Source organism: Falco biarmicus, chromosome Z (genome assembly GCF_023638135.1).
Source record: "Falco biarmicus isolate bFalBia1 chromosome Z, bFalBia1.pri, whole genome shotgun sequence".
In the NCBI taxonomy this organism is placed as follows: domain Eukaryota; kingdom Metazoa; phylum Chordata; class Aves; order Falconiformes; family Falconidae; genus Falco; species Falco biarmicus.
The window spans coordinates 44,877,089-44,891,239 of NC_079311.1; the positions used below are offsets into that span (position 1 = coordinate 44,877,089).

General features: G+C 37.0%; 1 protein-coding gene across 1 annotated transcript in view; it reads left to right on the top strand.

Annotated features, from left to right (window-relative positions):
- LOC130142524 (guanine nucleotide-binding protein G(q) subunit alpha) overlaps positions 1-14,151 on the top strand; it is a 136,296-nt gene that overhangs the window by 83,251 nt on the left and 38,894 nt on the right. Inside the window, exon 3 of the mRNA XM_056324646.1 lies at positions 11,706-11,860. Within this exon, the coding sequence (XP_056180621.1) occupies positions 11,706-11,860 (155 nt within the window). The remainder of the gene's footprint in view (positions 1-11,705; positions 11,861-14,151) is intronic.

Genomic DNA, 14,151 nt, shown 5'->3' on the forward strand with positions numbered 1-14,151 from the left:
TAGCCAGGAGAGGGAGTGAGAAGTTCCCCCTGTCCCTTCCAATGACAGATATTATTTCCTCCTTCTCAGGCCAGCAGCACAGAGATTAAAAGATGCTTAGAAATGACTGTGATGTTGGTAATTAAATGTAGTTCAGTAATTTCAAAGATTAGAACACATTCAGTTTCATTTTGCTTTTGAAAAACAAATATATACCTGTAATTTTCATTTAGTCTGAATATCTGAAATTGCATGATATGCGCAGTAAATTGCCTGTTACAGCAGACTGAGGCAAAACATTGGAGATACTTCAGTAATTAAGACCTCCATGGCAGAGAACAAATGTTCCCTCATGCTACAATTTTGTATACCCTTCTGGGCAATCTGGAGCTGTAAGATTTTTGAGCAGTTCCTCAGAAATGCGTGCATTTTCCCATCTTCATGGAAAAGTTTGCCTGCAAAGCTAACTTTTGCTTACTCCATATCTTACTTCTGGGTGACATACTCTTCTTAACAGATCTGTTGTGAATCATTAAAGGATGGTTTAGTGATAAGAAGTCAGCAAGGGTGGTGTAATATTATAATCATGGTCTGTAACATTGTATGCACTGTTTTCATTTGAGGATTTGTGTTGTGTTGCAAACATTTGATCAGCCTAGTGAAAGCATTACTGAGGTTATTATAGAGTCCACTTCAAGTTACCCCTTTTGGGCAGAAGAGTGCCAGGATTGATGTAACACATTATGTCAGGGTATAGTAAAACTTACTGATAGTATAGTATATTGGCACTATATTGATGATAATACTTAGAATTGTAGAACCATTTAGGTTGGAAAAGACCTTTAAGATCATCAAGTCCAACCCCAGGACTGCCAAGTCCACCACTAAACCATGTCCCTAAGCATGTCATATCATGAACTAGAACTCTCTGTGTGCATGTTTATTTGCAGTGAAATGGCTCTGTGTAAATTAGTCTGAAATTCTACTGGATTTCAGTTCACCCAGCTAGGGTTTCACCCTTTCACTGTAAAAGAATGAAGAAGCTATTACGCACCCTTATTTTCTCCCTTTGTGTCTGCCTAATTGTGTATATCTTCACGTTACAGGTGGAGCTAGGGTGAGGAGGGTGCTGCTCTAACAGGTTTTGTGAGGCACTGGCTGCCTTATGTGTAAATAACTAGAGTACATACTGCCTTACAGCTGCAGCACTCTCACTCTTCAAGTGTTACAACATGCATTTTTAGTTTGTGCATTTAAGTTCAACCTACCAGAAACCACAGGGGTTATTGAAAGTTGCCGTGGCATTGTCCTTCTGTAGTTGAGATTTTGGAAGAGGTAGGTGCAATAAATATGTCTTAGTATGTTTTAACAAGATGTAAAACTTCTAAATTAGAGATGTTTAATGTAAATTGTGGCATGATTTTTAGGCAGGAACATATAAGGCTTGTGTTTATAAACATTTACAGTTGCATCTACATTTTAATATAGTCATATAATTACAACAAAATTTCATGGTAGAATGGGCAGGGAGCCATTTAGCTATCAGTGAAATCATAAACAATTTATCAGGAGGCATTTTAAATCTCTGTTCTGGGATTTTCCGTGGAGTTTTTGATGTTATAATTTTGGATGTTTGCATGTATCATTCTTGGAAATGAACTTACTAAATATGCTGTCCATGTAGGTCCCAGCTTTTTGAAAAAAATTGCCATGGAAAAATTGAACTTGCTTCATGCATGGGATTGAAAATTTAGCTTTCATTCATATTGATTTTGTTATATAGCATGATCCAGAAGCTAAAGATACTGCCTAAAGAAAGTGCTACCAAGTAAATTTATTGTAGCATCTTCGCAGTTCTAAGGGTGTTGAAAAGGTTCTCTCTCCTTTTGCCACTTTGTCTTGTGACCTGATCTCAAACAAAGCTAGGCAGTGGGTCATTTTAACAATAAAAATAAGTAACAATTTAACAAAACAGTAAGGTAGTTCTTCGCTGTACTTTTGCCTGCCTTGTCCCTTTAGTCCAGTAAAATTAGTTCAGTCTTTCGGGAGTTTTACTAAGGAGCCACCATTGGCAGACATTTGGTAGCAAGCATATGACTTATTTCTTAAAGTTCCTGCTGTTTAATCTGTTTTTTTTTATTATCTGACTGTCAGCCAGGTCTGAAATATTGTTGGAGAGTTTTCCTGTGAGAAATTTCAGACTTGTTAGCAGTTTCTGACCTGTAATTCAGTTCAGTAACAGGACAACAGTAGCCTGTGGCAACATCAGACTTTTTGGGTGTTTATCCCTTCTACTCCATTCCCTAGGTGGTACCGGCTCTTCACAGGAGAGGGACATGTAAATAAATAAGCTAACAAAACAAAGAGAAAAAGTCTGTATCTTTCTCTGCAACATCTGCAAACTGTGTATGCACAGTTTGGAGTGGCTTTCCATGACCCTGCATTGTTTATCACGAATCAGACAATTGAAAAACATGCTGTGCTTTTTGGCTGTTTTGTCTTTCCATTTTCTATGGGGTCATAAATTGTCCAGGAGAAGATGACAGGCCAGTCGTCTGATTTCCAAGATTTTGGTATGCTTTGTGGGCATTCTTGGTCCATACAAAGGCTACAGAAGAGAGAAAGCAGCAATACCATTTTGAGGCTTTTTGGTTGATGAAGCATTTCCTCAGGGATCTGGCTGATGTTTAATTTTGAAGACTGGTGCTGCTTTACAGAAGAAAGATGACTGATTTGGTTGCTCCTATAGCTGGAAAGATTAAATGGATATTTGCTATCACATATTTTTTTTCCTGAGTTTATTCAGCTAACTGCTGTTGTTCCCAGAGTTAAACACTGTGGTAATACAGCAAAAATATTACTTTGAGTGAAATAGTAAAACCCAGCTTATTTTAAGTGTACAAAAATAGCTAAAGAAAGCAAGTACTTTGTAACAGTGTAACATCAACTCATTGATGGAAAGGAAGTCTTGTGTAAATCCTAATCACCATTAATGTAGTCCTACAGTGACAGAGAGCAGTCTTAAAAAATACCAGGAGTTTTTCAGCAGTTATGTTTCCCTTTTGAAGTAGATTGTGTAGGGTTGGGTATTTCCAATTACCTTTGGGAATCCCATCATTTTCCTGTTACTGCAAAAGCAAATGGAAGAAATAGTTTTGCTTAAGTCTTAAATCCATTCCTTCCTCACCATGGCAATATCAGCATGTGAAAATCTTGTGGCTTCATTGGATATTCTTGTGTGACCAGTGTAGGTTTTAAAAGTACATGGCAATCCATGTTTGGTGTGTTTATGTGAAATGAACATCATATCTTTACCTTACCTGCTGAAAGATGTATAATTCTACCATGTTTTGATTAAAGGGAGTGGTAAGAATATGTAATTCTGCTTCAGAATTAACCTCTTTCCCATTCTGGAGACATATTGTTCTAAAACAATGCTTTTAAAATCAAATATAACATTTAAATAGCACATTATATCAAAATTAAAAACTTTCTTAGGGCAGAGAAGAACCAAAACTGAAAAACAAACATTAGGAAAAAATAAATACTATTAGGAAGATAAAAAGCAATGTTCTTGATTCAACAGGGTAGGCTTCCTGGGTCTTGCAACTAAATATTTTTTTTCCTTGAAATCCTTTCAAGGGCAATTTGTACATAAGGAAATCAGGCTGAATACTTTGGCTGCAGAAAGTTGCACTAAATCTGTGAAACCTATTACTTGGGGGAGAGTTTTCTTCGAATAATCACAGAGGCATTTCACTAAATTGAAGTGATAGTTTAGACAAAGTGTATTTTTTTACTTGGGGATGTATAAGAATGTGTGAGTCTGTATATGGGCATCTGAATTGCAGCATGGTATATGCCATTTAACAGTCCTGTGACTTGCAATGTAGACATACCAGGTTTGTACTCTGGTCAGTAACCTTGTTAGAAATCCTTACAGAAGAGTTGTCATTTGAAGGTAACAGTTACTTTCTCCTACAGAACTGAACCTTAGTCTCAAATGTAATGATAATGGAGTGGTAATTGCTGTTAATTTAACACTAATATGATTACACTTTCACCATTGGAAATGATTGACCAGCGTGTCGTGACAATATTATGTAACTGCACTTAGTGATACGTAGGACCGTTTTTGCACTGTCTTGAGACCTTTAGGTTAAAATTCTGTGTTATATAATACAAAAATCTAAAAGTCAGTATTTTTTTTTCAGAGATATGAATTCAGAAAGATTTTTATCATATTAAATCAATTATTTTACCACAGTTTTCTTGTAAATTACTCTGCTTAGATTTATTACAAGCAAAATTAGGATGAATGTTCAAAACCTAGCCTTATTCATCGAAGAAGAAATAGTGAAGACTTTAACAGTTGAGATTACCTAAGATCACTGCAAGACTGATTTCGTTTTAGTTTATCTGCCTCTGTCCTTTTGGTAGGGAGGAAATGGCTTGTGGATACTTCATTTCTCTTTTTCTCCATGTTTTGTTGTTTTCTCCTGTGTTTTGAAAACCTTATTTGTTCTATAGAGGTTGATTGCCAGAAGTGCTTGCCAAAGAAGGCGTTTCAGTTGATGGAAGTATTACAATAGGTATAGGGTTTTGAGAGGGAAGGGCTGAATAATGATGAAAGTGGTAATTCAGGCTGTTACATGGATTTGGATATTCTATCGAAGTAACAGTAATGTTAATGTTTATATATTTATGTTGCTTTTATTTGTTAGGCAACAGCTTAACAGTGATAGCCAGGCTACCTAAAGTTTATGTATGGAAAATAGGAAAGCTGGACAGCAAACAGGAAAATGATCATACCCTTTTCTTGCCCCATGTTATGATTTGGCACAGCAGAATGAATCCGTGTTAGCTTTGGGCTCTTTAGATCTATTTACTTCTAAACAGTATCCACACATGTGTTGCTGTAATTGCACTGTCCCATAGCTTTTCTTTCCCTAAATAAACAATGCATTTGTTCCATCTCACAGGAGGGAATCTCGTGTTTCATGAAGGGAAACTGTATTTTTCTATACTTAATTTTCTAAGTCACCTAACTTTCTAAGAGTTACTCACACTGGGTAAATTAGTTATCAGAGAGGAAACTAACTTTTCTGCCTGACATCAGAAAAATCTTAAGTTTGTTCCTATCAGAAGCTTTTGTTTATAAGAAGAGGATCAGAAACTTCAGGATGTAATAGTATTATGAAGATCTGGATTCTGTATTTAAGTTGTATACCTAACTTCTCCTGTATTCTCCATCCGCATGAGTTACGTGTCTCTTAGCACTTGCAACAGAATCTGCTGGGGTGACAAGAAGTTGTTTCATAATGTTTCTCTTGCTGTGTTATTGAAACAGCTTTTTTTATTTTCCCAAGAAGGCTATAGTGATAATATGACCTTTAAAATGTAAGTTTCAGAATCCTTTCATGTATATAGAAATTTTGATATAATCCTCAGTAAAAGCTTGCTTGAATGTTCTGGTTGCAGCCCTATAGTGGTGACTTAGTGTTTGTCTTCCATGTCTGGTGCAGCATAAAAGTAAATCAAGACACCAAGAAAATGGTGTTCTGCAGTGCACAGATAAAGATTCAGCTACTTCCTGAGCTTTCTCTGAGCCCTACCAAAAAAAAAAACCAACCAACAAAAAAACCCCGTAAAGTCATGAGATAACTTGTTTAAATCCTTCTCATTTCGTTGTATTTCCCACAAGCCATGGGTTAGGGTCTGTTATCCTAGGCTTTTACAGACAATGACCAGTAAAGAAAAAAATTTTCTTAACGCAAACTCATTTTTTTTTTAGATTCTATTAGGTGTCTGGAATTCTTTTTCAAAGAGTTTATGCTATTTTTTTCTTTCCAAAGGTTACAATGTGAAACAGGAAAGGGTAACAGATTCTGATTTACATACTTTGATACCCTATTAACCTTTGTCAGCAGCTGAAGGATGATTAGTGTCGCACCAAGCCTTGTTTCAGCAACACTTGAATTGAATAAATTGAAATACAGTCCTCTGGTATAGCACACCATGAAGCCTCCTCCCTGTTTACCCTAGTCCATTCTGTGCTCTGAAGTTGCTCAAGGGAAGCAACATTGTCTTTACTGTCCTCTTAAAACTTAGTTTTTGTGGGCTGCTATGTCAAAACACTGCCCTACCTTGGACCGGTTTATCAGTCAGTAGCTGCTGCTCTCTGTCATGTTAAGGAATACATCCCCCAACTGTCTAGTTTTCAAGACAGTGACATAGACTAGTATTGCTCTCCTTGAATGGCTTCAAATATCTGCAGGTTTGCAGCAGTCTCCAAAGCAGCATATCTTGCTATACAGCCCTGTAAGGCAAGGTATTTGTATGAACTTGTAGATTAGAAGTCACCGGGGTCTGAGTCTAAAAATTACTCCTGTTATTTATAGAATAAATAATAACTTCTAGTTCTAAGCTGCATTATCAAGAATTCCTCCCCTCCCCTGCCACCCCCCAATGCCACCACCCCCCCCCCAAAAAAAAAAAAAAAAAAAAAAAAAAAAGAGAGAGACAAATGCATGATTATGATTATGATGATGTCTTTGTAATGACTTCCATTCAGCTGCTAGACTGCTTGGACCTGATCACATGCCATTGCACTCAATTTTACAATCAATGTAAATTACAGTATCCAGACCTAAATAATATCACTGTGCTTGATCCTTCAGTTACTGGTAGCCAAGCACTACAGCCACAGGCTTTTTCTGATTGGTTTGGGAAATCCTTTTACGGAACAGATGTTCCATCCCATGTAAAAGAATTCTTTAAATAGGCACCTTGAAACCAGCTAGCCCACAGAGACCATTGATACAAAGGAACCTTGCCTGCTGCATCTCAAGCATATTCCTTTCTCCTGTGGATTTAAAATCCCATGGGAATTTCTTTTGAAATAGACTGTGCATTTTTTCCTGATCTCCCTTGTGTTAATTTGGGGAAATTAGAGAGGCTATATCAAAAGGAATATAAAAATAAGAACCTTTTTTCCATGCTTGCTACATTGATTGTAGCCACTGTTGTAAGGCTCCAAATGGTTGATGCACGTACAGAGAGAATATGAGACCAGATCCACTGGCTGGCCTGTCAATCCCTGAGAAGCATCAGAGCTTTGAAAAAATTATGAAGATAGTAAGTAGAAAACTGACATGGTGAAGGCTAGAGATTAAAAAATATACTTATTATTAATAAATTGTGGCCAAAAGAGTATTGGCAGAAAGACCAGCATAAAACTATAATGCTGTTCAAGCACAGAATTAATTTTTAACACTGTCGATAGTTTTCTGAGGGAACTGAAAAAGGAGAAATTACAGCTATTTTGGTATCTCCTTAGGTCAGATTTCCTGTTTCAGAAGCCAATACTATTCCCAAAACCTCCAGTTTTCTTATTCTGGGATAATTTTTTGAATACTTGTAGAAATCAGTGAAGCAGCTTTTAAATATAGGAGAGATGTGATTTAGTAAAAAGAATTGAATGACTGTTTACAAGATTTCTTGCAAATAATATTGAAATTGTTGCAAGTAGTTTTATATTCCCAAAAGACCATGGAAGATGTTGATTGCTGATGTCAAAAGTATATTGGACTGAAAAATCATCTACACCATCTAGATTTTGTTTGTGGAACATTACAGCTGAACTAGCAGTTACATATTAATGACCAGTTTGAATTTTATGGTACTTAAAAAATGCTTCAGTTTTGTCTGTCATTTTGGGGTTATTCTCCTCCTCTACTCATCAGACCACACCTGGAGTGCTGTGATCAGCTCTGAGGCCCCCAACATAAAAAGGACATGGACCTGTTTGAGTGAGTCCAGAGGAGGGCCATGAAGATGATCAGAGGGATGGAGCACCTCTCCTATGAAAAAAAGTCTGAGAGAGTTGGTGTTGTTCAGCCTGGAGAAGAGAAGGCTCTGGGGAGACCTTAGAGCAGCCCTGCAGTACCCTAAGGGGGCTTATAAGAAAAGAAAGATGGGGACAGACTTGTTAGTAGGGCCTATAATGATAGGACAAGCTGAAAGAAGGTAGATTTAGGTTAGGTGTTGGGAAGAAATTCTTTACTGTGGGGATGGTGAGACACTGGAACAGGTTGCCCAGAGAAGCTGTGGATGCCCCATCCCTGGAAGTGCTTAGGGTCAGGTTGGATGGGGCTTTGAGCAACCTGGTCTAGTGGAAGGTGTCCCTGCCCATGGCAGGGGGTTGGAACTAGGTGATCCTTAAGGTCCCTTCCAACTCAAACCATTCTGTAATTCTACAGTAACAACTACTGATGTCCCAAAAGAGAGAACTCTTAAGAAGGTGCAACTTCCTCAGGGGTAACATGGTTGACTTTTTTCTTTTGTCCCCGCAAATAATGTTGATTTTTGGGTAAAGTGAGAGGCTTAGTAAAGATAAAAAGTGCTTGATACCATTTATAGTTGCATAAACTGGATTAATTATGAGTCCTTTAGATTTATTCATGTTTGAGTGCTAACTTCAAAAGTTATATTCCAAATCTGCTGTTCATATTAGTGGAAGGGAAACTAAGCCAGTAATTAGCAGCAGTGATACCACATGTCATTCATGATTGATTCTTCTGCTGCATTAAAGTTATGCTTCTCCATCTCACAAGGTTTCTCTAGAATTACTTTTGACTTATACCAGGGCAAATGAGAGAAAAGTTAAGCCAAATGATGAGATCCTATATTTTCATCTCTGTCTCCACCATCAGAAATTAGCAGCCGGCAAAAGATGTTGCCTGACAAAGATTCTCAAAGACAGACTGATTGTTGTCTACAGGAAAGTGTAGTACCTCTGGGAACAAGAAGGCATAGCTGAGGATTTATAAAAAATTTGAAATCTATGTGAAGGGGCATTACTTTTTTAAGAGAAGCAGCACTGATGTGAGGTGTGATGAATAGGGTGCAAGCTGTCATGAGTTTGGCCAGGCAAACCCCTGGGAGGCAGGAGCAGTTAATTGAAGAAATGCTGTTTCTGTTTAAAAAGTTGAATCAATTTTTCTATGGATGCAACTTATTGGCATTTATCATAATTTATTTTGTAAGTTTTTTCACACAGTACAAAGTGGTATTAATTATATGTCAGAACATACAGAACTGATAAATAGAACAATGCAAGATCTTGGACAGCTTTGTAATAATAAGTCTAGATAGGTAACTGAAGTAATCCCCTTTTAAGATTTTCTTTTCCACCAATATAGAATACTTGAGCACCTGTTAGGGAATATTTAGGGAAATGTTAGAGAAATACTCAGATATGATGGATTTCAGATGAAAGCTTTTGAATAGTAAATTAGTCTTCAAGCTCTGTTATCATTTTGATATCAGTTGGTATCCTCGTTTCAGCTGGAATACAGTTAACTTTCTTCTTAGTAGCTGGTACAGTGCTGTATTTTGGCTCTGATGTGAGAATGATGTTGATAATGCATTGATATTTTTAGTTGTTGCTGGGTGATGTTTATACTAAATCAAGGACTTTTTGGTTTCTCGGGCCCTGCCAGCCAGAGGGCTGGAGGGGCATGGCACATTGGGAGGGGACACAGCCAGGACAGGTGACCCAAAGTAGCCAAAGAGGTATTCCGTACCATGTGACGTCATGCTGAGTATATAAACTGGGGGAAGAAGAAGGAAGGTGGGGACATTTGGCATTATGGCATTTGTCTTCCCGAGTAACCGTTATGTGTGATGGAGCCTGGGTTTCCTGGAGGTGGCTGAGCACCTGCCTGCCCATGGGAAGTGGTGAATGAATTCCTTGTGTTGCTTGTGTGCATGGCTTTTGGTTTACCTATGAAATTGTCCTTATCTCCACCCTCGAGTTTTGCATTCCTTTCTGATTCTCCTTCTGATCCCTCTGGGTTGGGGGGAGTGAGCAGGTGGCAGCATGGTGCTTGGTTGCCAGCTGGGGTTAAACCATGACAGTTGGCCATAATTTCAGAGCTCAAGCACAAAAGCAAAATATTAAAATAAATTCTTTTATCAGTTTGTCACAAGCTGTGGGAAAATAGTCAAGACATCATTCTTTTGGAAGTACGCAAGAGCAATAGAATACAGAGCTGAGCTTGATAACATATAAGATAGTTAAAAAAAAATTATCCTGTGGCACAAAGGACTTCGTCCTGTGTTTAGTAGAGTACTATTTCTTGTTATTTGCAGTGAGAAGGTGTAGGGACTCATCATAACTTGTCCAGACATTTTGGAGGTGTGTGGGCATGATCTGGAAGAAAATACCCTTTGTTAGAACTTTGGAGATTTGGGTCCTGGTAACAGAACATATGTTCTTATTATCTCCAAGACACACAGTTTTCACATTGAACTTTGAGGTTTTTATTTCCTCCTGAGTAAACAACAGTCAAAGGTGTGATGTTTTGTTAAGTAATGAAGAGTAGCATCATTCTCCTGGACTGTCTAAAAAGGGGTGTGGGGATTGTATACGTGCAAACAGAGCATAAGTTTATTAAAAATCAACAAGAACACTCAGTATACCTTCACCTAATTTAAAATGGAAAGAGGTTTGTGTCCTCACCTCAAATGCAGACTAGATATGAGAGTTGAATCCCTCCATCTTTTTGCAGGACCAAGTTTTCATCTGTTGCCTTCTCTGTTTTGTGTATGTTTGTATGTGTATATATCTCTACACAAATACATACATTCATGTATTTGTACTGAAATGTGTCAATAATACTTCCAGGACAAATTAGAAATCATCCTGCTGCCAATTTTAAACATTACTTTTTGAGAATCTCCATAATTTATAGTACAAACTGAAACTAGAGACGATTTCTAATAATCTTGCCCTTTTTTTACTGGTAACTGCTGTTACATTTGTGGTAACATTAAGCACTTTTTTATCAATCTCTCTGAAAGGCAGATCCCTTCCCTCCTTTCCATTCTCTCAGCTACATCAGAGTCTGGATCTGTCAAGTTGGTTACCTAGTCATCATTTTAAAATCATGTTTTATATACTCTTAAGATTGTACCTGAAAAAATAAAAATGAAAGCTTTCTTTAAACGGAGCTTAATTAGACACAAATTTTAATGTGAATGCCTCATCCGTTTATTCTACATAGTAGTGGATTGGAGTAAACTTAGTCTGAAGTAAGGGCCCCTGTGTACGTTTAATTCACTTTCTGTCATAATCATATTTAGCAGTATTTGTCTTTGAACAGACCGTATCATTACTTATTCATAATTTACTCAGTACTCTTATTTATTCTTATTCATTCACCATTTACTTTAAGGTCTTTCCTGGTAAATCAACATCACTGTTTTCTTCCTACATCATTACTAAGTTCATTCATGTGAATACAGATTTTTGTAAAATATCCATCTTTGAATATTTTGGTGGTTTACTATCTTTTATATTTTGAAGTTGTCCAGGTTTCCCAGGTTCAGTTGCTAATGAGTGATGCAGTTGGTGGGTATTATGCTTAACACTGTCTTTTAGCATGAAAGGTAAATAATACGCTGATCCATGCTGAAAAATATATACTTTCCATAAAAAAGTGGTATCTTTTTTCTGTTATAAGGAACTCGCTTATGATAGTTGTCTTCTTTTTCCATCTTCACAACCCTTTTAGTGGTACTTGATTTTTCAAATTATGTATATACATCAGTGGTATGGCCAATATGAAAAATTACTCCTGTTAATCATGTTCATTGTATATAAGCTGTCTACAAACACAGAAAATGAAGTAAAATTTACTATTTTGTTTGTTTTGAATTAGGCACATGCACAATTAGTTCGGGAAGTCGATGTAGAGAAGGTGTCAACTTTTGAGAACCCGTATGTAGATGCAATAAGAAGCTTATGGAATGACCCTGGAATTCAGGAGTGTTATGATAGACGACGGGAGTATCAGTTATCAGATTCAACTAAATAGTAAGTACATTGTGGCTACCAACAACCATATATCTTTTTCTGTGAAAGTAATTTTTACTTTCTATCTTCTTATACTGTATGTCTGTGTACATGTGCATATGCAGCACAAATGTACCCAAATATACACTTACTAAATTGAATTCAAAGGGTACTTGAAGGAGTGGACTACGTCTAGTTTAGGATTAAATCTGTATTTGTTTCACAGCATGACAGTCTGTAATCATTTGAAGTCTTAAATTTAAGATTCTAACTAGGGATTGTTAATCACTGATCTTTTTGTTTTCTTTTGCTATACCTGTAATTCCTTACTCTCCTCTAACATAAACTCACAAATGCAAGCTGGACAAAAATACTTTCATGTAGTATGTACTGGGTAGTACTAGTTAGACAAGTAGTAGGTACTGGGAGGTGCAATCAAGGTAGACCTCCATACATTTCATAAAAATTATAATGCCCCAGAACTCCTGTTTTCCCAGGTTTTCCCCTTTTCCCTTACAGATTGCTTTTGCACTCCTGGTGGTGAAGTAAATAGTACCAAGGTAGGATTCTTGTGTTGTATTGAACTGTCTTTTTTTTATGGAAACAAAGCCTAAACTTTAAAGAACGTGGCTGCCAGGAAGGTAACAGGAAAAGCACTGTGAGTTAAACCCTGTTTGTAATAGCTCAACGGTAATAAATGTGTGTGTGACTAAACTATGTCTGAAATGTTATGCCTTTCGTTTCTTGGGGCAGCAATCTGATAAAATAGCACTGTGAAATCTAAAATTGGAGTTGGAGGTCTGCCTGAAGATTGACTCCATGAAATTCAGTTCCTTTTGAGTAATGTAGCATACAGCTTAGGTAAAATTTCTCATCTGTTGTCAAAGAAATGGATGACGGTGGGGGATGATGAACTTCTAATGTTGACCAGCATTAAAAAACACAGCATAGTTAGTTCCTAAAGCTGTGGCAGAAACCTTCATCATCTCCACATGAATTTTAGTATTAGCCAAGAAAGTTACTTTGATGATATGATTCCAGTCTCCATTTGTCAGGTGTACATGAATGGAAGCCTCTTACTGAGGAAAGCATAGAACAAAAAGGCACCATGAAGCTCCCATTAAGCTCACTGGAACAGGGCTATAGACATGAGAGATCTGGGCTGATGTTTAGCTGCACGGTAGTCTGAGGATTCTTACCTAGCACAACACTTCATATGTGATTTAGTCAAGACAAACTTACTAGTATCTTGCTGAAGAGCTACAGATGCATGACATGGATCTCCTCAGATTTGTTCTAATGGTATCACCACACGACCTTTGGCTATATTTACGCCGTGCATAGGGTTCCTGTTGTCCTATGCAGTTTTGCTGTCCTCTGGAGCTGGTTACCTTCCCAACCTATCATTTGTGTATGCACATTTGGGTGCAGAGGTGGTGCAAAGCACAGTGGCAACTGTCTTTCATTGTTTGGATTCTTACTGTCCCCAAAGATATCATACTGTGGTTTTGGTTTTAGTGGTAAGAAAAGAGAGTATTACATAAAATGAAAAGTTTTAGGGTGCATAAATGGTAAAAATAAAATTTCAGAGACAAGTTACTGACAGTAACTTGTTACTGACTTCCATCTTGTTTCCATATTGGATTGAGCAGAAAGCATCAGTAGAAGGTGAAGCAGAGCTTGTCTCATACTTCTGATTTCTTGTATTTGTAGGTCCTATTTGTTTCCACAATAGATACAATACTGTTTATAAGGTTGAAATAAGTCTATGTATTTCATGTGCTTTCCTTAGAGGATAAAAATAGAATTACTCTCCAATGTAGGAAATAAACATCTGATGCTACTTCAGATCAGACTGCACTGACAGTAGTTTTAATCTGGTTCTAATGAAAGTGTCACCATAGTAGAACTTTTGAGTAGTATTAAAAATAGCAGGGAGTAGTTAATTAAGTAGTTATAGGAGCAAATTGCTAGTATATTGCCTTGCAGAAGGTAATTGTGCTGGTTGGTTGGTTATTTGTCAAGCTCAACTTGTTTAGCAATTTAACATGGTTTTTTTGCAATTAGGTGACTTTAACAATAATCAATTATAATTCATACTATGTATTTCTGCAAAATCTGTTTTAAATTAGTATTTTGAATCACTGTATATGCGTCTTTAGAAGAGCCTCTTGTATATTTATGCTTGCAAGTAGTTTTTTCAGGTATGTAAGTCCAGTAAAAGCAATTAGCAGAAATAAGAGAAAAACTGTTCCAAAAATACAGTATGTATGTTTAGTACTAAAATACCCAAAGAGAATTTCCTTTGAATC